The sequence below is a fragment of the Cherax quadricarinatus genome, chromosome 50, assembly GCF_038502225.1.
Source record: "Cherax quadricarinatus isolate ZL_2023a chromosome 50, ASM3850222v1, whole genome shotgun sequence".
Lineage (NCBI taxonomy): Eukaryota > Metazoa > Arthropoda > Malacostraca > Decapoda > Parastacidae > Cherax > Cherax quadricarinatus.
Genome location: NC_091341.1, coordinates 13399532 through 13424531, shown reverse-complemented (window position 1 = coordinate 13424531; position 25000 = coordinate 13399532). Strand labels below are relative to the sequence as shown.

Here is a 25000-nt window from a genome sequence, read left to right as displayed (position 1 = left end):
CATAATTTGGAAAGACTATTGAACGAGTCATGGTGAATGTGTTTTCTTCTTTGGGTCACTAGTATTTATTGTGTATTTGCCATTTTATTTTACTATAAATTTAATTTCAACATAAGTGAATTAGTAAAAATATATGGCATGGCTTGGGCTAATTACAAAACCAAAAAAAGTAGTTTATATGCACAAATTTTGGAATAAAATTTTAAATGGCTCTGTTAATCTCCTGGGATATCATTTATCAACTGATAAATGATATCCCATTCTTTATTTCCTTAATCAATAAAAATTACGTCATGAATAAATGCTTTAGAAAACCGACACGACGATAAATAATGAACAAAGATTTCCAAGCGTTGTACAAGTGTCTTACTTATCAAAAATTACGTCATAAATTACATAAAGCATTAAATTACGTCATAAATTACATAAAGCATTAAATTACGTCATAAATTACATAAAGCATAAAGATCAGCGCACTGCAACACTAAATTTTCCTGCATCCTCATTCTTTTTCGGATTTACTCAATGTGCTTTATTTCCCTCCAGATATTTTGGGTATATTGTCAGTAAAATCAATATTAGTCACTCAGAGACGCTCATCCCGTAGGTTATAGGTTGATCGAAAGGAGTTGGGAATATCTCTTTTTCTGAGTGTCAAAAGCCCATTATTAGCAACGAGGCCTTCCACCTTGAAGGGAATTACCCCCCCCCCCCCAAAAAAAAAAAAAAAAAAAAATTGTGATGACAATGTTGACAGTGCCGTGCCACATACTTCATGGTACTTGAGAGGTACTCTTGGAAGACTTGGCCACAGTATCGTATTGTGTGGTGCTTAACATGCCTACGATCTCACAGATGCCTCCGGCCACCCTGGAGACGTTCTTGACGCAAGTGGAGAGCGGATACTGCAAGTACAAGAACCCTTACCACAACAACATCCACGCTGCTGATGTTCTCCAAACCATGCACTACATGCTCTCCCAGACGGGTCTCATGGTAAACTGTCCAACTTCCTTAATAATAATAATAATAATAATAATAATAATAATAATAATAATAATAATAATAATAATGGTTATTATGAAACCGGATCAGTTGCAATTATCATTAAACTCGTAGATAATATAACGCCTGGGAAATGGGATGAATAGGTAGGATGAATAGGTAGGTAGCTCTAGTTTTTAGGATCAAAAGCCTTTCCCCGCCACAAGGCCTCCTCCCCCTTCCACGTGAAGGATTGTTTTAAATGTGAATTTTATATCATGTTAATTGAAATTTTAGATGTACAGATGTAGATAACTATTTTATATCATATAATACATACCAATATATATATATATATATATATATATATATATATATATATATATATATATATATATATATATATATATATATATATATATGAATGGTTCAAAGAACCGACATGTTGTTAAATTAAACACATGTGCAACTCTTGGGTATCTTTATTGAGGAAACGTTTCGCCACACAGTGGCTTCATCAGTCCATACATAGGAGAAACTTGAAGAACAGGAGGAGAATGAAGTAATCAGTCCCTCAACCTTGAGTCGATGTGGTCAGTCCATCAATTCTTGGGCACGACCTACTTCCACATTGAACAAATGTGACACCACCTACGACTGCTGCACCTCTCCTGCCATACGGTTTATAAGCTGCTTCTCCGCTCATCTGCCGTATTCTACTCAAGATTGAAGGACTGACCACATCGACTCAAGGTTGAGGGACTGATTACCTCATTCTCCTCCTGTTCTTCAAGTTTCTTCTATGTATGGACTGATGAAGCCACTGTGTGGCGAAATGTTTCCTCAATAAAGATACCCAAGAGTTGCACATGTGTCTAATTTATCAACATGTCGGTTCTCTGAACCATTCATCTACACACACACACACACACATATATATATATATATATATATATATATATATATATATATATATATATATATATATATATATATATATATATATATATATATATATAAAATACATGTTTTGTTTAATCTCTGCAAGTAATACCTTATCAGTTACAAAACTTATATAGTAAAAAATGTTTGCAGGTCACTCTCTATTTTCAGTGGAATACGTAATGTTTCCTCTGATGATGTGCCTGGAAGCACCAGAGAGCGATCAAACATTTCTGTTCCTTCTTCATTTCACTGTGGCAGTCCTTCACATTTGCAGTAACAGGTTAAAGTACTATTTCTTCCATTCTGAATAAGCGTTTGCCGCTTTCCAGAACTGGCTGAACGATGTGGAGATCCTGGCGACGTTAATGGCAGCACTCATCCATGACTATGAACATACTGGCACCACCAACAACTTCCACGTCATGTCTGGCTCCGAGACAGCCATTCTTTATAACGATCGTGCAGTTCTTGAGAATCATCACATCTGTGCTGCCTTCAGGTATATTTATTATTATTATTATTATTATTATTGGATTTTTGGGTAAACAGGGATTAAAGAAACTCTGAACTTAGATAAACTAACACACACATGTGTATATATTACTGACTGGTTAATCTAAGTTTCTTGTCTCAAAAGACTTAGTTCCCCTCCCCCTCCCCACACACAGACCATAAATTTGTAAATAATTCATAACCACTGCAACTACCAAAACTTCCAGATCCTCTGAAACCTTTTGATTACCACTCAACTAAATTTAAAAACATTGGCAATGCTGAGTGTACATATGGATGTACATATGGAGTGTACATATGGATGTACATATGGAGTGTACATATGGATGTTTTTAAAAGGTCTCATGTGCATCAGTACTATAATAATTGTTGGTTTATAATTAATTAGAAATAGCGTGAGAGATGGCCATGAGGTGCATAATAACAGTGAGAGACGGCCATGAGGTGCATAATAACAGTGAGAGATGGCCATGAGGTGCATAATAACAGTGAGAGATGGCCATAAGGTGCATAATAACAGTGAGAGATGGCCATGAGGTGCATAACAGTGAGAGATGGCCATGAGGTGCATAATAACAGTGAGAGATGGCCATGAGGTGCATAATAACAGTGAGAGATGGCCATGAGGTGCATAATAACAGTGAGAGATGGCCATGAGGTGCATAATAACAGTGAGAGATGGCCATGAGGTGCATAATAACAGTGAGAGATGGCCACGAGGTGCATAATAAGTGAGAGATGGCCACGAGGTGCATAATAAGTGAGAGATGGCCATGAGGTGCATAATAACAGTGAGAGATGGCCATGAGGTGCATAATAACAGTGAGAGATGGCCATGAGGTGCATAATAAGTGAGAGATGGCCATGAGGTGCATAATAACAGTGAGAGATGGCCATGAGGTGCATAATAACAGTGAGAGATGGCCATGAGGTGCATAATAACAGTGAGAGATGGCCATGAGGTGCATAATAACAGTGAGAGATGGCCATGAGGTGCATAATAAGTGAGAGATGGCCATGAGGTGCATAATAACAGTGAGAGATGGCCATGAGGTGCATAATAACAGTGAGAGATGGCCATGAGGTGCATAATAACAGTGAGAGATGGCCATGAGGTGCATAATAAGTGAGAGATGGCCATGAGGTGCATAATAACAGTGAGAGATGGCCATGAGGTGCATAATAACAGTGAGAGATGGCCATGAGGTGCATAATAAGTGAGAGATGGCCATGAGGTGCATAATAACAGTGAGAGATGGCCATGAGGTGCATAATAACAGTGAGAGATGGCCATGAGGTGCATAATAACAGTGAGAGATGGCCATGAGGTGCATAATAAGTGAGAGATGGCCATGAGGTGCATAATAACAGTGAGAGATGGCCACGAGGTGCATAATAACAGTGAGAGATGGCCATGAGGTGCATAATAAGTGAGAGATGGCCATGAGGTGCATAATAACAGTGAGAGATGGCCATGAGGTGCATAATAACAGTGAGAGATGGCCATGAGGGGCATAATAAGTGAGAGATGGCCATGAGGTGCATAATAACAGTGAGAGATGGCCATGAGGTGCATAATAAGTGAGAGATGGCCATGAGGTGCATAATAACAGTGAGAGATGGCCACGAGGTGCATAATAACAGTGAGAGATGGCCATGAGGTGCATAATAAGTGAGAGATGGCCATGAGGTGCATAATAACAGTGAGAGATGGCCATGAGGTGCATAATAACAGTGAGAGATGGCCATGAGGTGCATAATAAGTGAGAGATGGCCATGAGGTGCATAATAACAGTGAGAGATGGCCACGAGGTGCATAATAACAGTGAGAGATGGCCATGAGGTGCATAATAAGTGAGAGATGGCCATGAGGTGCATAATAACAGTGAGAGATGGCCATGAGGTGCATAATAACAGTGAGAGATGGCCATGAGGTGCATAATAAGTGAGAGATGGCCATGAGGTGCATAATAACAGTGAGAGATGGCCATGAGGTGCATAATAAGTGAGAGATGGCCATGAGGTGCATAATAACAGTGAGAGATGGCCACGAGGTGCATAATAACAGTGAGAGATGGCCATGAGGTGCATAATAAGTGAGAGATGGCCATGAGGTGCATAATAACAGTGAGAGATGGCCATGAGGTGCATAATAACAGTGAGAGATGGCCATGAGGTGCATAATAACAGTGAGAGATGGCCATGAGGTGCATAATAACAGTGAGAGATGGCCATGAGGTGCATAATAACAGTGAGAGATGGCCATGAGGTGCATAATAACAGTGAGAGATGGACATGAGGTGCATAATAACAGTGAGAGATGGCCATGAGGTGCATAATAACAGTGAGAGGTGGCCATAAGGTGCATAATAACAGTGAGAGATGGCCATGAGGTGCATAATAACAGTGAGAGATGGCCATGAGGTGCATAATAACAGTGAGAGATGGCCATGAGGTGCATAATAATGCTATTGAACTAAAACTGAACACTGTTTCTCCCCAGATTACTGCGTGCGGAGGAGCATAACGTGCTGGTTAACTTGTCTCGGGAGGAATACCGAGAGTTTCGCAGCCTGGTCATCGAAATGGTCTTGGCCACCGACATGTCGTCACACTTCCAACAAATCAAGGCCATGAAGACAATGCTTGCACTGCAGGACTCGAGGTATGCTGCGTGTTGACTTAAGAAATCGTAATGACACGGGTTCAATCCCGGCCGGGGGTATGGTTTTTTTATGCTGCGTGTTGCTCGCTTGGGCAACGAGCCCACCGATGAGTGTAAGTGACGCGTAATAGTGAGCAAAGTTTATATCAGACGATTTGTAGATGAATGGTTCAGAGAACCGACATGTTGATAAATTAGACACATGTGCAACTCTTGACTGCTGCACCTCTCCTGCCATACGGTTTATAAGCTGCTTCTCCGCTCATCTGCCGTATTCTACTCAAGATTGATGGACTGAACACATCGACTCAAGGTTGAGGGACTGATTACCTCATTCTCCTCCTGTTCTTCAAGTTTCTCCTATGTATGGACTGATGAAGCCACTGTGGCGAAACGTTTCCTCAATAAAGATACCCAAGAGTTGCACATGTGTCTAATTTATCAACATATCAGACGATGTTTTCCCCTGAAGGTCGAGTTCTAATAGACTGGATAAAGTTTACTTTGGAGAGAATCGTCGACTAAAATTGACAATGTATCCAATGTACCCTTCCTGATCATTCTCGTAACTTAATTCTGCGTATAACGCCTTTTTTCAAATCTTTCTCTCTCTCTCATATATATATATATATATATATATATATATATATATATATATATATATATATATATATATATATATATATATATATATATATTGGCCGGGATTGATGGGATAAAGATAGAAATGTTAAAAGCAGGTGGGGATATAGTTTTGGAGTGGTTGGTGCAATTATTTAATAAATGTATGGAAGAAGGTAAGGTACCTAGGGATTGGCAGAGAGCATGCATAGTTCCTTTGTATAAAGGCAAAGGGGACAAAAGAGAGTGCAAAAATTATAGGGGGATAAGTTTGTTGAGTATACCTGGTAAAGTGTATGGTAGAGTTATTATTGAAAGAATTAAGAGTAAGACGGAGAATAGGATATCAGATGAAAAAGGAGGCTTTAGGAAAGGTAGGGGGTGTGTGGACCAGATATTTACAGTGAAACACATAAGTGAACAGTATTTAGATAAGGCTAAAGAGGTCTTTGTGGCATTTATGGTTTTCGAAAAGGCGTATGACAGGGTGGATAGGGGGGCAATGTGGCAGATGTTGCAGGTGTATGGTGTAGGAGGTAGGTTACTGAAAGCAGTGAAGAGTTTTTACGAGGATAGTGAGGCTCAAGTTAGAGTATGTAGGAAAGAGGGAAATTATTTCCCAGTAAAAGTAGGCCTTAGGCAAGGATGTGTGATGTCACCGTAGTTGTTTAATATATTTATAGATGGGGTTGTAAGAGAAGTAAATGCGAGGGTCTTGGCAAGAGGCGTGTGGAGTTAAAAGATAAAGAATCACACATAAAGTGGGAGTTCTCACAGTTGCTCTTTTCTGATGACACTGTGCTCTTGGGAGATTCTGAAGAGAAGTTGCAGAGATTGGTGGATGAATCTGGTAGGGTATGCAAAAGAAGAAAATTAAAAGTGAATACAGGAAAGAGTAAGGTTATGAGGATAACAAAAAGATTAGGTGATGAAAGATTGGATATCAGATTGTAGGGAGAGAGTATGGAGGAGGTGAATGTATTCAGATATTTGGGAGTGGACGTGTCAGCGGATGGGTCTATGAAAGATGAGGTGAATCACAGAACTGATATGGGGAAAAGGGTGAGTGGTGCACTTAGGAGTCTGTGGAGACAAAGAACTTTGTCCTTGGAGGCAAAGAGGGGAATGAATGAGAGTATAGTTTTACCAATGCTCATATATGGGTGTGAAGCATGAGTGATGAATGTTGCAGCGAGGAGAAGGCTGGAGGCAGTGGAGATGTCATGTCTGAGGGCAATGTGTGGTGTGAATATAATGCAGAGAATTCGTAGTTTGGAAGTTAGGAGGAGGTGCGGGATTACCAAAACTGTTGTCCACAGGGCTGAGGAAGGGTTGTTGAGGTGGTTCGGACATGTAGAGAGAATGGAGCGAAACAGAATGACTTCAAGAGTGTATCAGTCTGTAGTGGAAGGAAGGCGGGGTAGGGGTCGGCCTAGGAAAGGTTGGAGGGAGGGGGTAAAGGAGGTTTTGTGTGCGAGGGGCTTGGACTTCCAGCAGGCATGCGTGAGCGTGTTTGATAGGAGTGAATGGAGACAAATGGTTTTTAATACTTGACGTGCTGTTGGAGTGTGAGCAAAGTAACATTTATGAAGGGGTTCAGGGAAACCGGCAGGCCGGACTTGAGTCCTGGAGATGGGAAGTACAGTGCCTGCACTCTGAAGGAGGGGTGTTAATGTTGCAGTTTAAAAACTGTAGTGTAAAGCACCCTTCTGGCAAGACAGTGATGGAGTGAATGATGGTGAAAGTTTTTCTTTTTCGGGCCACCCTGCCTTGGTGGGAATCGGCCAGTGTGATAATAATAATAATATATATATATATATATATATATATATATATATATATATATATATATATATATATATATATATGCAAAACAACCACTGTGAAAGAATAGAGAAGTTCCAAGCGCCTTTGTGACTACTCACATTATCAAGGAACAGTGTGATAATGTGAGTAGTCACGAAAGCGCTTGGAACTTCTCTATTCTTTCACAGTGGTTGTTTTGCATATTCTGAAATCACCTGTTTACTTTGAGCGTATTGCATATATATATATTATATATATATATATATATTATATATATATATATATATATATATATATATATATATATATATATATATATATATATGTATATATATATATATGTCTCGACCCACAGGCCATTCGGATTGGTGTTGCTCTTCACCTAGCCACCCCCATCCTCACCGAACATAGGTGTATTTGCGGCAGGGCGACAGCGGATCAATTCGGACTTCATGGTCTCGTGTGTCACACAGCAGAGGGGAAGTATGCCAGACATGAGGAGGTGAATGACATCATAAAGAGAAGCCTCGCCACAGCCCGTTGCCCAGCTCAACGGGAACCCCAAGTACAGAGATCTGACGGAAGTCAAAAGCGTCCTGATGGAGCCACTATGCTACCTTGGAAGGATGGAAAGCAGATTGCCTGGGACTACACCTGTGCCGCCACACTGGCAGACACCTACTTGCCATACTCCACAGCTGAAGGGGATGGAGCTGCCAGCCACAGGGAGACTCAGAAGATCCGCAAATATGAAGACCTTCCCCCTTTCTATAGCTTCATCCCAACAGGGTCAGAGACCCTTGGAGCATAGGGCAAGTGTGCTCTAAAGTTCCTCAAAGAGCTGGGTGAAAAGCTCATCCTAGAAACCAAGGACCACAGGGCGACCAGCTTCCTCTTTCAGAGACTCAGTGTTGCGATCCAGAGAGGAAATGCCTGCAGCATTCTGGGCATGCGGCCCACCGCCGGGGAGCTGGACGAAGTATTCGAGATGTAGCTCTGAGTTACCTATGTTGTTTTACTTTCCACTGTATCTTTGTGAATGTTTTGTCAATGTGTATTTTGTCTTTAAATAAAATATATATTAAATATAGGGGGTGGTAGGAGAAAATTCTCAAACAGCTTCAGGGAGAACCTTGAGTTTTCCCTGAAGCAAGTTTATTCTTTTCTTTGAGGATGAGGGTCCCTAGGACAGTTCTAGAGGTGGTGTTAATGTTGCAGTTTAAAAACTATAGTGTAAAGCACCCTTCTGGCAAGACAGTGATGGAGTGAATGATGGTGAAAGGTTTTCTTTTTCGGGCCACCCTGCCTTGGTGGGAATCGGCCAGTGTGATAATAAGAATAATATATATATATATATATATATATATATATATATATATATATATATATATATATATATATATATATATATATATATATATATATATATATAATATATATATATATATTAGGTAGTAGGTTGGTAAACAGCAACCACCCAGGGAGGTACTACCGTCCTGCCAAGTGAGTGTAAAACGAAAGCCTGTAATTGTTTTACATGATGGTAGGATTGCTAGTGTCCATTTTTCTGTCTCATAAACATGCAAGGTTTCAGGTACGTCTTGCTACTTCTACTTACACTTAGGTCACACTACACACACATGTACAAGCATATATATACACACCCCTCTGGGTTTTCTTCTGTTTTCTTGCTCTTGTTTATTTTTTCTCTTACCTCCATGGGGAAGTGGAACAGAATTCTTCTTCCGTAAGCCATGCGTGTTGTAGGAGGCGACTAAAATGCTGGGAGCAAGTGGCTAGTAACCTCTTCTCCTGTATATATTACTAAATGTAAAAGGAGAAACTTTCGTTTTTCCTTTTGGGCCACCCAGCCTCGGTGGGATACGGCCGGTGTGTTGAAAGAATATTATATATCTATATATATATATATATCAGTAACCCTGCGGCTTGCCGGGGGATCGAACCTATGTTGTTTTAGCCCGCCTCATGGTGAGCGAAAATTCACGACACTAACCCACGGGACCTTACAATCCTACAAGAATCACGCACCCAACAGAGCTAGGTGTTGTACTCTTGCCATTTAGGCCTAACTCTCGGGTTTGGCTTATTCGGCACGACATACATATGAAAAAAAAATGATCATCCAAAACTTTTATTATATAGATTTGAAGGAATCCATAAAACTACACTTGAAATAAAGTAATCAAGTACATAATAAAATTTAATTCCATATTAAAGCATAATTAAATGATAATTGTGGAAATTTTTTTTGATTTTCCGAAGCTATAGCGCCTAATAGGTGTTTAATGTGTCGATATGAGTCAAAAATGTATTTGACAATAGGATAGAACCAAGAGTTCCCTTTGCGCATGCGCTGATGTGCGGGGGGAGAGGTCGAACTGGGGCACGGGGAGGCAGGAGTGTTTTGAATGTAGTGAGGAGGCTGGGAAAGCATGGAACCAGGAAATTGGCGTTCACGGCGGCCTAAGGATTAATATAGGCCTCCTTTCATAATAGGAAGTGTCATAACTGTTCCTGGTGGAGAGTGAGGGAACGTGATTCACAGGACCACTGTAATAAGGTGGTAAAATTAGTGAATAATGGTTCGACCGGGTGTGACTGGTGCGCGGCTATGGTGTGTGTCCAGGGGAAATACCCCTGAGTTAATCCTCACTCATCGGCCTCAGATCTTAATGGAGTGACCTCTAATGTGTATAATAATTATGAGACGTTAAATCGTCTTGTGAATGGTAATGTAATCAGTGATAATAACATTAAGTTAAGAGAATGCGGGGTTGTGAAATAGATCGCCCTGCTCCGAGTGAACGCGTGATTCTCGTATCGAGGATAGTGAAGTTCATTGAGTCACGACTTCTAAACCGGGACAGACCAACGGATACCTCGTCCTGCTGGAATAAGAACCGTGTCGGTGTAGCAGGACATCGAAATGAGATGGTGAATGGAGGAAATAAGGAGTATCAATCACCCACAGTTAAGTAACCTTTCTAGTTATAACAGACTGATACTGGCCAGTTAGGTATGTTGTAATTGGATAGGTTATGGGTGATCCAGCTACATCAAGTGACCACCAGAGAATATCTGTTAAGTGGAGAGATTATGTACAAGTGTTTTCCTTGATGGATATAACCATGTGTGACCTACCCCCCCCCCCCTTCATTCAGTTACACTAATATCATCTATACAGTCCACAATTAATTAGTAGCACCGTACTTGTGGGTGCTATCCAATCTATACTGGTCTCGGATAGATATGGATAAGATTGTGAGGTCGAAGGAACCACCTGCCGTGACCAGAGGTGGTTAAGTTTTCTCACATGTCTACACGGGGTGACTACGGTAAACAATATGGTTGTCTCCCAATGAGATGACTTGTATGTATATAATGTTGAGGTACATAAAGGTAATCACCCTATAAAATTTTCCACATCTGCCCGCTGGTCCTTCAAACCGGATGCAATCAGTGAAAAAATTAATTGAATTAATTACTTAATAATTAAGTGACTGATTGAAGGAAGTGGGTATAGGGTACACAAGTTTAATCGATCGTGTGGTGGATGATAATTAGCCCAAGTAATTGCTAACACATGTGTGGCTAGGATTTATACAAGAGTAAAGTGCAAGAATTACTCTTATAAGGTGCCTACTTAAGTTGTATAATCAGTGATTAATAATTCTCTAACCATGACTGGATCTGATGGAGTTAATGTGGCTGACAAGTCCGTGGATTTTAGAGTAATGAAAGCATCATTACAGGCTATTAAAGGCCATGTGACGAAGGCATTTGATTTAATGAATCAAAGAACCGTGAACCCTAATGAATTAAACTTATATTTAGATGCTTTAGAGAGTAGACTTGATTGGTACAAATTGTGGTTTAAAGACTGTGAAAGAGATCTGTTGGAGAATTGTGCAGATGGAATGGAAATGAATGTTTTAATTAATCAACATTACGAATTGGAAGAAAACCTGTCTTGTAAAAGTAAGGCTTTGAATAAATTAAAGGGTGTAAGCCAGGCATTGGATCAACCTATTAATGCAAAGGGTGGGTTTGCCAAAACCTCCAGAGTACGGTCTGGATGAAATCAGGCTTGGTCGGCAGGAATTAATTGTTCAATTGCAGACCAGTCAGCCAAACAGTTCTAAGGATATAACACATAATGACTCTGAAGTATCTGTCAAGTCCCAAAAGGGAAAAATAATCCCAGTGGTAATAATCATAGTTGAGTTAAATAGGCACATATCAAGTGACAGGAATCAGTAATAGTGGTTCCTCACATAAAGGTATGAGGATAAGTACCTCAGTAAGGGTAACCCAGTTAATAAGAAGTCAGGCAAGGAAAGGAGAGACTGTCTCTTCTGCAAGGGTACTCATTTCACTAAAAATTGTAATGCCTATAATTCATGGGATATTAAAGTGGAAAGAATGAAAGAACTTGACAGATTTATCAGATGTCTAGACAATCATAATGTAAAGGATTGTCATACCAAATTGAACATTTGCTATCAATGCAACAAGAGAAGGCACCATACAGTTATGTGCAGGGTTGTATGTGATTCTTATAATAATGGTGACAGTAATGATAATGTTAATAACCCTGACACTACAGTGACTGATGTAAAGGTTGCAGCTAATGGCAATAATGATGGCCTAGCTGAGGTAGCCTTGCCGGTGTTGGATGTAATAATTCAGGATAAAGGGCATAAATCCAAAAGCATGCGGCGTCACTCTCCTCAACACTGGTACGGGCCATGTAATATATGGCAAACTACCGCCTAGTAATAATGACTAGAGGAGGTAGTGAATACAGTCACGGTGTCTTGCCCATAAAAGGTCAACCCAGTACAAGTATTCTTCTATCGAGAATGATGTTGAACCAGTCTAATTTGTGGGAGCTGGACAGCATAGGGATTAATATAAATGAGGAAAGTCCAAATGATTCCTTTACTCAGGAACAATACCTGAAGGATGTTAAATGTGAATCTGGACATTACTGGGTGCGACTTCCGTGGAAGCTCGACCGTCCAGAATTACCTACTAATTATAGGATGGCATATGGACAGTTAAAGGGCCCAGCTCTGCGAACTGAGCAAGACACCAAAATTGTTGACTGCTTATAATGATATAATTAATAAATAGTTAAATAATAAATTGTTCTTACTTCAGGCGACGATAAATGCACACCTTAAGTGCACAGATGGTCCACTGAGAGAAGTAATTGGGTAAATAATCTTATGTGGACAATTTCCGGGTGTGACGTCAACTGAAGAGGAACTAATGAGGATATGTGAAGGGGTTAATGAAATAATGCAGTAATGTGCTGGGGCTGACTTGGGATACTGAGAGAGACTTGTTATTGTTAAAGTCTCATAATTCCAGTATGCCCAATAAATTAATCCATGGAGCATAGGCTTATGCCCCTGAGAGAATGGAACAGTAATTAGTCCATTTTGAGGGATCAATAAATATGGATGGCCATGGAGTTGAAGTCCCTATATGCAGTAATGTGTTGGGGCTGACTTGGGATACTGAGAGAGACTTGTTATTGTTAAAGTCTCATAATTCCAGTATGCCCAATATATTAACCCCGAGAGCATAGACTTAGTGTCACACCTTACAATAAGAGGGAAATTGTTAATACCAGAAGCATGGAGGCTTGAGTGTGCTTTGGATGGAGCCCTACCTGAGGAGTTAACAGGTGGAAAGAATTAATGGGTGATTATGTAAATACCATGTTGGAGTTCCCAAGCCAGGTGGCCAGTGAAGATGGGAAAATTGTATTCCACATTATGTAAGTCGTCTAGCAACGATCTCCGCCCGGCCGCAGTGTGGAATTTTTTTTTGATTTTCCGAAGCTATAGCGCCTAATAGGTGTTTAATGTGTCGACATGAGTCAAAAATGTATTTGACAATAGGATAGAACCAAGAGTTCCCTTTGCGCATGCGCTGATGTGTGGGGGGAGAGATCGAACTGGGGCATGGGGAGGCGGGAGTGTTTTGAATGTAGTGAGGAGGCTGGGAAAGCATGGAACCAGGAAATTGGCGTTCACTGCGGCGTAAGGATTAATATAGGCCTCTTTTCATAATAGGAAGTGTCGTAACTGTTCCTGGTGGAGAGTGAGGGAACGTGATTCACGGGACCACCGTAATAAGGTGGTAAAATTAGTGAATAATGGTTCGACCGGGTGTGACTGGTGCGCGGCCATGGTGTGTATCCAGGGGAAATACCCGTGAGTTAATCCTCACTCATCGGCCTCAGATCTTAATGGAGTGACCTCTAATGTGTATAATAATCATGAGACGTTAAATCGTCTTGTGAATGGTAATGTAATCAGTGATAATAACATTAAGTTAAGAGAATGCGGGGTTGTGAAATAGATCGCCCTGCTCCGAGTGAACGCGTGATTCTCGTATCGAGGATAGTGAAGTTCATTGAGTCACGACTTCTAAACCGGGACAGACCAACGGATACCTCGTCCTGCTGGAATAAGAACCGTGTCGGTGTAGCAGGACATCGAAATGAGATGGTGAATGGAGGAAATAAGGAGTATCAATCACCCACAGTTAAGTAACCTTTCTAGTTATAACAGACTGATACTGGCCAGTTAGGTATGTTGTAATTGGATAGGTTATGGGTGATCCAGCTACATCAAGTGACCACCAGAGAATATCTGGTAAGTGGAGAGATTATGTACAAGTGTTTTCCTTGATGGATATATCCATGTGTAACCTACCCCACCCCCCTGCATTCAGTTACACTACTATCATCTATACAGTCCACAATTAATTAGTAGCACCGTACTTGTGGGTGCTATCCAATCCATACTGGTCTCGGATAGATATGGATAAGATTGTGAGGTCGAAGGAACCACCTGCCGTGACCAGAGGTGGTTAAGTTTTCTCACATGTCTACACGGGGTGACTACGGTAAACAATATGGTTGTCTCCAAATGAGATGACTTGTATGTATATAATGTTGAGGTACATAAAGGTAATCACCCTATAAAATTTTCCACAATAATGATAATTAGATTTAGGTTGTTAACCCCTCAAGGAAGGTTCCTTGATGTTGGTGAGAGGCTCTTGATTTAGGGAATTGGATCTGTGCTCCAGTTCCCCGAATTAAGCCTGAATGCCTTCCACATCCCCCCCCCCAGGCGCTGTATAATCCTCCGGGTTTAGCGCTTCCCCCTTGATTATAATAATAATAATAATAATTAGGTTGTTAAAATCAAAATGGTAACCGATGTTAAAATCTTCAAGGAAATTTACAACAACTAATCTTTTGCTGTAATAAGAGAAGAATGCTTATTATTAATTATATTTCATAGTAATTTTCTTAGTTGCATTTTATTCATCGATTAATATGGCCGGAGACAACCACTAAAAAAAATTTAGTAAATCAAAGCAAGGGGTTCCAAACAATTTCAGGTAACGTACCCATTCCCAGACTATGGGTCCACGTACCCCTTCCCAGACTATGGGTCCACGTAACCCTTCCCAGACTATGGGTCCACGTACCCCTTCCCAGACTATGTGTCCACGTACCCCTTCCCAGACTATGGGTCCACGTACCCCTTCCCAGACTATGGGTCCACGTACCCCTTCCCAGACTATGGGTCCACGTACCATTTCCCAGACTATGGCTCCACGTACCCCTTCCCAGACTATGGGTCCACGTACCCATTCCCAGACTATGGGTCCACGTACCCATTCCCAGACTATGGGTCCACGTACCCCTTCCCAGACTATGGGTCCACGTACCCCTTCCCAGACTATGGGTCCACGTACCCCTTCCCAGACTATGGGTCCACGTAACCCTTCCCAGACTATGGGTCCACGTACCCCTTCCCAGACTATGTGTCCACGTACCCCTTCCCAGACTATGGGTCCACGTACCCCTTCCCAGACTATGGGTCCACGTACCCCTTCCCAGACTATGGGTCCACGTACCATTTCCCAGACTATGGCTCCACGTACCCCTTCCCAGACTATGGGTCCACGTACCCATTCCCAGACTATGGGTCCACGTACCCATTCCCAGACTATGGGTCCACGTACCCCTTCCCAGACTATGGGTCCACGTACCCCTTCCCAGACTATGGGTCCACGTACCCCTTCCCAGACTATGGGTCCACGTACCCCTTCCCAGACTATGGGTCCACGTACCCCTTCCCAGACTATGGGTCCACGTACCCCTTCCCAGACTATGGGTCCACGTACCCTTTCCCAGACTATGGGTCCACGTACCCCTTCCCACACTATGGGTCCACGTACCCCTTCCCACACTATGGGTCCACGTACCCATTCCCACACTATGTGTCCACGTACACCTTCCCACACTATGGGTCCACGTACCCCTTCCCACACTATGGGTCCACGTACCCCTTCCCACACTATGGCTCCACGTACCCCTTCCCACACTATGGCTCCACGTACCCCTTCCCACACTATGGGTCCACGTACCCCTTCCCACACTGTGTCCACGTACCCCTTCCCACACTATGGGTCCACGTACCCCTTCCCACACTATGGGTCCACGTACCCCTTCCCACACTATGGGTCCACGTACCCCTTCCCACACTATGTGTCCACGTACCCCTTCCCACACTATGGGTCCACGTACCCCTTCCCACACAATGGGTCCACGTACCCCTTCCCAGACTATGGGTCCACGTACCCCTTCCCAGACTACGGGTCCACGTACCCCTCACCAGACTATGGATCCACGTACCCCTTCCCAGACTATGGATCCACGTACCCCTTCCCAGACTATGGGTCCACGTACCCCTTCCCAGACTACGGGTCCACGTACCCCTTCCCAGACTACGGGTCCACGTACCCCTTCCCAGACTACGGGTCCACGTACCCCTTCCAAGACTACGGGTCCACGTACCCCTTCCCACAATATGTGTCCACGTACCCCTTCCCAGACTACGGGTCCACGTACCCCTTCCCAGACTACGGGTCCACGTACCCCTTCCCAGACTACGGGTCCACGTACCCCTTCCCACACTATGTGTCCACGTACCCCTTCCCAGACTATGGGTCCACGTACCCCTTCCCAGACTACGGGTCCACGTACCCCTTCCCAGACTACGGGTCCACGTACCCCTTCCCACACTATGTGTCCACGTACCCCTTCCCAGACTACGGGTCCACGTACCCCTTCCCAGACTACGGGTCCACGTACCCCTTCCCACACTATGTGTCCACGTACCCCTTCCCAGACTATGGGTCCACGTACCCCTTCCCACACTGTGTCCACGTACCCCTTCCCACACTGTGTCCACGTACCCCTTCCCACACTATGTGTCCACGTACCCCTTCCCAGACTACGGGTCCACGTATCCCTTCCCAGACTACGGGTCCACGTACCCCTTCCCAGACTACGGGTCCAAGTACCCCTTCCCAGACTACGGGTCCACGTACCCCTTCCCACACTATGTGTCCACGTACCCCTTCCCAGACTACGGGTCCACGTACCCCTTCCCAGACTACGGGTCCACGTACCCCTTCCCAGACTACGGGTCCACGTACCCCTTCCCAGACTACGGGTCCACGTACCCCTTCCCACACTATGTGTCCACGTACCCCTTCCCACACTATGTGTCTACGTACCCCTTCCCACACTGTGTCCACGTACCCCTTCCCACACTATGTGTCCACGTACCCCTTCCCAGACTACGGGTCCACGTACACCTTCCCAGACTACGGGTCCACGTACCCCTTCCCACACTATGTGTCCACGTACCCCTTCCCACACTGTGTCCACGTACCCCTTCCCAGACTACGGGTCCACGTACCCCTTCCCAGACTACGGGTCCACGTACCCCTTCCCACACTATGTGTCCACGTACCCCTTCCCACACTATGTGTCCACGTACCCCTTCCCAGATTACGGGTCCACGTACCCCTTCCCAGACTACGGGTCCACGTACCCCTTCCCACACTATGTGTCCACGTACCCCTTCCCAGACTATGGGTCCACGTACCCCTTCCCAGACTACGGGTCCACGTACCTCTTCCCACACTATGTGTCCACGTACCCCTTCCCACACTATGTGTCTACGTACCCCTTCCCACACTGTGTCCACGTACCCCTTCCCACACTATGTGTCCACGTACCCCTTCCCAGACTACGGGTCCACGTACACCTTCCCAGACTACGGGTCCACGTACCCCTTCCCACACTATGTGTCCACGTACCCCTTCCCACACTGTGTCCACGTACCCCTTCCCAGACTACGGGTCCACGTACCCCTTCCCAGACTACGGGTCCACGTACCCCTTCCCACACTATGTGTCCACGTACCCCTTCCCAGACTATGGGTCCACGTACCCCTTCCCAGACTACGGGTCCACGTACCTCTTCCCACACTATGTGTCCACGTACCCCTTTCCACACTATGTGTCTACGTACCCCTTCCCACACTGTGTCCACGTACCCCTTCCCACACTATGTGTCCACGTACCCCTTCCCAGACTACGGGTCCACGTACCCCTTCCCAGACTATGGGTTCACGTACCCGTTCCCAGACTACGGGTCCACGTACCCCTTCCCAGACTATGGGTCCACGTACCCCTTCCCAGACTATGGGTCCACGTACCCCTTCCCAGACTACGGGTTCACGTATTCCTTCCCAGACTATGGGTCCACGTACCCCTTCCCAGACTATTGGTCCACGTACCCCTTCCCACACTATGGGTCCACGTACCCCTTCCCACACTATGGGTCCACGTACCCCTTCCCACACTATGGGTCCACGTACCCCTTCCCACACTATGTGTCCACGTACCCCTTCCCACACTATGTGTCCACGTACCCCTTCCCACACTATGGGTCCACGTACCCCTTCCCACACTATGGGTCCACGTACCCCTTCCCCGACTACGGGTCCACGTACCCCTTCCCAGACTATGGGTCCACGTACCCCTTCCCAGACAATGGGTCCACGTACCCCTTCCCAGACAATGGGTCCACGTACCCCTTCCCATACTATGGGTCCACGTACCCCTTCCCACACTATGGGTCCACGTACCCCTTCCCAGACAATGGGTCCACGTACCCCTTCCCATACTATGGGTCCACGTACCACTTCCCAGACTATGGGTCCACGTACCCCTTCCCACACTATGGGTCCACGTACCCCTTCCCACACTATGGGTCCACGTACCACTTCCCAGACTATGGGTCTACGTACCCCTTCCCAGACTATGGGTCCACGTACCACTTCCCAGACTATGGGTCCACGTACCCCTTCCCACACTATGGGTCCACGTACCACTTCCCAGACTATGGGTCCACGTACCACTTCCCAGACTATGGGTCCACGTACCCCCATCACTTATGTCACTTACAGTTAATGTGTTTACAATCGAGCGCATCGCGACACTCATTCATTATGTTCGTTATATAAACGTTGTACGTTTGCAGCTTCACTAGTGGATAATCGCAGATCTTTCAAGCATCCAACATTATGACGTCTTTGGAATATGAATGATAATGCAAAGTAGGAAGAATTATGTCAATAGTGTGAAAAAAATACTACAGTGAGAATAGGAAATAAAACCCGTGCACTTTCCTGTGCTTACACACATCTTTAGAGGTACAGGAAGAAGAGCCGTGGGTTAGATTTGTGCGGGACTTGTTTGTATGCGGTGTTGTCACTTTCTCTGAGGTGCCACGTCAAGGTTTATCATATAAAATGTGTTTCGCTTGCCTCTTCTTCCTACACGGGTCATCGCAAGGTTAAGACCGGTGCCAAGACCCCGGTCTTGGCGAACATTATACATACATACTCTTCTTCTTATTCCTCTGAAGATATGTAAGCACATAAAAGCGTTTATGTTTTATTTCCCATGTTCACTGCGGGATTTTTTTTTCATATTTGCAGTTTCATTGATTCATAAAATTGGAAAAAAATTTCATAACCAATTTTTTTCATATTTGCAATTTTATTGTGAGTTCTTCCAAAAAGACAACACTTTTGATCGGTTAGGTTAGGTAAGGTTCGTCAGGAAACAGGACAAATGTTTCCTGACGCGGGTCTTAGTCAGATGATGACCCGCCTTTGGAGCTTTTGGTCATCTGACCGAGGCCTTCCGCTGGCTTACCGGTCCACCCCTTTAAAAATTATGGTCATTTATAACCATTGTTATTTTTTTGATTGGTTGTTGCTTTCATATCAATGCGATGAATTGGCTCACATTGCAACACAAAAATCACGAATGTTGAAGGAGCAACTGAGGATAATATTACCAGAATTCATCTCCTTGCAATACTTTTGCTTGTGCCCAGAAATCCATAAATGTTCTTTATTTGAATTGCATTTGCAGCCTCCTATCAGATATTAACTGTATTAGTGTTTCTTATTCGTGAAATGACATGTATAGGAGAACCTTCAAACGGATTGAATATCCAGGTATGAGATGGGTTTTTAATTGGAAAGTTTCTCCATAGCTCCTAGCAATTTCATTTGTTTCGGTGCCTCCTTATAGTCATGAAAGGACTGAAATTAATTAGAATTTACACAGCTTAACAGAATGTCATTTTTTTAATCACCAAGAACAAAATGGCACAATACCGTGACTGGAACAATACACAAATAACCCGCACATAGGAGAGAAAAGCTTAAGACGACGTTTTGGTCCGACTTGGACCAGTTACAAAGTCACACTGGGCCAAAACGTCGTCGCAAGCTTCTTTCGCCTGTGTGGTTTTTTGCGTATTTTTAACCATTGCTCCGAATTTGTCTTTTGTCTTAAACACTTACAGAATCGGAAGAGCTAAATTCATTTCATTCACTGACAAAAAAAATCTACCAAGTATCCTAGTTTTTGTTACCAGTCCACGTCTTGGAAGCAAGAAGACAAATTAAATGGATTGTCCACAAATAATGCTTAATTTCGTATCTCAGTTAAAAAAAAAAATTGTTAAAACTTTGCTGTGTGACAACCAGACTACTTCAGTGTGGTAAAATGTCTCCTGTTTTCTACCTGTTTCATCGCACACAGTTGCAAAAATACGTAAATTTAGCGAATGAGCGTTAATGAACTTTACCATTTTCAACCGAATCGTTAAAAGCACTGACGAACTCTCATGTGGCATGATTTTAGCGGGAAGGTTCTCTGTGATCGCTGCAGTGTACCCAAGAAACTGGTAGAACGACTTTCTTGGTATGAGTTACTAACATATTATGCATTATTATAATCAGGGAAAGAGTAATAATCGTAGGGGTCATACAGGCATGGCCGGCCTTAAGCCGATTGCTCTCAGTTGGACCCCGCGCCTAAGGGATCCCCGCGCAAGACTAATCTACTCTCGGCTTGTCTAGTATACACAACAACACGAAGTAAAAAAAAAGGGGGGGGGCGGCATCTGGAGAAAGGAGCTTTTCCAAACTGAAACTGATCAAAACTTACTTGAGATCATCAATTCAGCAAGAACGTTTGAACAGTTTGGCGATTATGTCCATTAAATTAAATTAGGAGTAGTTTAAACTTTGACAAATTTTGTTTGTTACTTGTAGGCGCATATGTATGTAATTTTATATTAAAATGTAACTTATGTGTGTTTTCTCTATTAACTTGCATGCATTTTTTAAACGCCCAGTTTGATTGCTTTCCATACATGGTGCCCACCAAAACTGTTCCCAATTGGGCCCCGCACCTCCTAAGGCCAGCTATGCATACAGGGCATGGGGAAAGGGAGGTAATCAGGTTCGATCCAGTGAAGGGGAGGATAGATCACCTTCTCAAGATCAAGAGCTCCTTATCAGCATCATAGCTCTTTCCTTGAGGGAACTACAAATTTTAAATGTATATCCAGCAGTAATCCTCTCAACCCTTTATTGTGGGCCTAGTTCCAAAGGCTTTACTGAATCCATGTATTCTTGCACTGCCGTTCACTGGATAACTATGAGACCCATAATAAATAGCGGCTGCCACTAGCAGGATATAGGATGCATAATATACTAGCCGCTACCGTCCATAGCACTGATAGGATGGTGTACAATAAACTAGTAGCTTCTTCAACAAAATATATCTCTCTTCGTTGATATCGTCAAGTAATTTACATCTTTTTGTTGTCGCCATTTTTCCCCAGCAGTTTGGACAAATCCAAGTCACTGTCACTAGTACTCCACTGCTGTGACATCTCACATCCAAGCAAGAGATGGGAACTTCATGAGCGCTGGACGACACAACTCTTGGAGGAATTCTTCAGGCAGGGAGACAAGGAAAGGGAGTTAGGCTTGCCCTATTCTCCACTGTGTGACAGGAACAACACACTCGTGGCTGAAAGTCAGATCGGTGAGTTTGTGTGTACATATATATGAATATATGTATATATATATATATATATATATATATATATGTATATATATATATATATATATATATATATTTATATATATATATAGTGCCGAATATGTAAAACTGGTCAATTAGCAAGAACTCATTTAAAATTAAGTTCTTTCTAAAATTTTCTCTTATACGTTTAAAGATATATTTTTTTCATTAATGTTGAAATAAAAATTTATAACTTTGCACCAAAAGAATCTTAGAAAACTTACCTAACCTTATTATAACAAGAACAACTTATTTTAGCCTAACCCAACTAAATATATTTTAGATTTGTTTACAATAATTTAATACTAAACAAACACAGTGAAATATATTTTTTTCGTTAGGTTCAGAATGATTTTGGCGAAATTATTGCATACACAAATTTTTGCTTGTCCTATATGGCAAGATGAGCGTTGCTATTTAAGCCAAGATCTCAAGTTCTCTCTATTCGGCACGACATATACATATATATATAATTATATATATATATATATATATATATATATATATATATATATATATATATCTATATATATATATATATATATATATACATACATACATATATATAATATATATATATATATATATACATACATATATATAATATATATATATACATATATATATATACATACATATATATACATACATATATATATATATATATATATATACACACACATATATATATATATATATATATATATATATATATATATATATATATATATATACATATATATATATTTATTTTTATTATCACACCGGCCGATTCCCACCAAGGCAGGGTGGCCCGAAAAAGAAAAACTTTCACCATCATTCACTCCATCACTGTCTTGCCAGAAGGGTGCTTTACACTACAGTTTTTAAACTGCAACATTAACACCCCTCCTTCAGAGTGCAGGCACTGTACTTCCCATCTCCAGGACTCAAGTCCGGCCTGCCGGTTTCCCTGAATCCCTTCATAAATGTTACTTTGCTCACACTCCAACAGCACGTCAAGTATTAAAAACCATTTGTCTCCATTCACTCCTATCAAACACGCTCACGCATGCCTGCTGGAAGTCCAAGCCCCTCGCACACAAAACCTCCTTTACCCCCTCCCTCCAACCCTTCCTAGGCCGACCCCTACCCCGCCTTCCTTCCACTACAGACTGATACACTCTTGAAGTCATTCTGTTTCGCTCCATTCTCTCTACATGTCCGAACCACCTCAACAACCCTTCCTCAGCCCTCTGGACAACAGTTTTGGTAATCCCGCACCTCCTCCTAACTTCCAAACTACGAATTCTCTGCATTATATTCACACCACACATTGCCCTCAGACATGACATCTCCACTGCCTCCAGCCTTCTCCTCGCTGCAACATTCATCACCCACGCTTCACACCCATATAAGAGCGTTGGTAAAACTATACTCTCATACATTCCCCTCTTTGCCTCCAAGGACAAAGTTCTTTGTCTCCACAGACTCCTAAGTGCACCACTCACTCTTTTTCCCTCATCAATTCTATGATTCACCTCATCTTTCATAGACCCATCCGCTGACACGTCCACTCCCAAATATCTGAATACGTTCACCTCCTCCATACTCTCTCCCTCCAATCTGATATTCAATCTTTCATCACCTAATCTTTTTGTTATCCTCATAACCTTACTCTTTCCTGTATTCACCTTTAATTTTCTTCTTTTGCACACCCTACCAAATTCATCCACCAATCTCTGCAACTTCTCTTCAGAATCTCCCAAGAGCACAGTGTCATCAGCAAAGAGCAGCTGTGACAACTCCCACTTTGTGTGTGATTCTTTATCTTTTAACTCCACGCCTCTTGCCAAGACCCTCGCATTTACTTCTCTTACAACCCCATCTATAAATATATTAAACAACCACGGTGACATCACACATCCTTGTCTAAGGCCTACTTTTACTGGGAAAAAATTTCCCTCTTTCCTACATACTCTAACTTGAGCCTCACTATCCTCGTAAAAACTCTTCACTGCTTTCAGTAACCTACCTCCTACACCATACACTTGCAACATCTGCCACATTGCCCCCCTATCCACCCTGTCATACGCCTTTTCCAAATCCATAAATGCCACAAAGACCTCTTTAGCCTTATCTAAATACTGTTCACTTATATGTTTCACTGTAAACACCTGGTCCACACACCCCCTACCTTTCCTAAAGCCTCCTTGTTCATCTGCTATCCTATTCTCCGTCTTACTCTTAATTCTTTCAATTATAACTCTACCATACACTTTACCAGGTACACTCAACAGACTTATCCCCCTATAATTTTTGCACTCTCTTTTATCCCCTTTGCCTTTATACAAAGGAACTATGCATGCTCTCTGCCAATCCCTAGGTACCTTACCCTCTTCCATACATTTATTAAATAATTGCACCAACCACTCCAAAACTATATCCCCACCTGCTTTTAACATTTCTATCTTTATCCCATCAATCCCGGCTGCCTTACCCCCTTTCATTTTACCTACTGCCTCACGAACTTCCCCCACACTCACAACTGACTCTTCCTCACTCCTACAAGATGTTATTCCTCCTTGCCCTATACACGAAATCACAGCTTCCCTATCTTCATCAACATTTAACAATTCCTCAAAATATTCCTTCCATCTTCCCAATACCTCTAACTCTCCATTTAATAACTCTCCTCTCCTATTTTTAACTGACAAATCCATTTGTTCTCTAGGCTTTCTTAACTTGTTAATCTCACTCCAAAACTTTTTCTTATTTTCAACAAAATTTGTTGATAACATCTCACCCACTCTCTCATTTGCTCTCTTTTTACATTGCTTCACCACTCTCTTAACTTCTCTCTTTTTCTCCATATACTCTTCCCTCCTTGCATCACTTCTACTTTGTAAAAACTTCTCATATGCTAACTTTTTCTCCCTTACTACTCTCTTTACATCATCATTCCACCAATCGCTCCTCTTCCCTCCTGCACCCACTTTCCTGTAACCACAAACTTCTGCTGAACACTCTAACACTACATTTTTAAACCTACCCCATACCTCTTCGACCCCATTGCCTATGCTCTCATTAGCCCATCTATCCTCCAATAGCTGTTTA

The 25000-nt window shown here is 42.7% G+C and overlaps 1 protein-coding gene across 1 annotated transcript in view; it reads left to right on the top strand.

Moving 5' to 3' along the window:
- Window positions 1-25000, top strand: part of LOC128695252 (dual specificity calcium/calmodulin-dependent 3',5'-cyclic nucleotide phosphodiesterase 1A) — a 316026-nt gene that overhangs the window by 253130 nt on the left and 37896 nt on the right. Inside the window, exons 10-13 of the mRNA XM_070095419.1 lie at window positions 856-996; window positions 2259-2428; window positions 4946-5107; window positions 21663-21865. Coding sequence (XP_069951520.1) covers window positions 856-996; window positions 2259-2428; window positions 4946-5107; window positions 21663-21865 — 676 coding nt within the window. The remainder of the gene's footprint in view (window positions 1-855; window positions 997-2258; window positions 2429-4945; window positions 5108-21662; window positions 21866-25000) is intronic.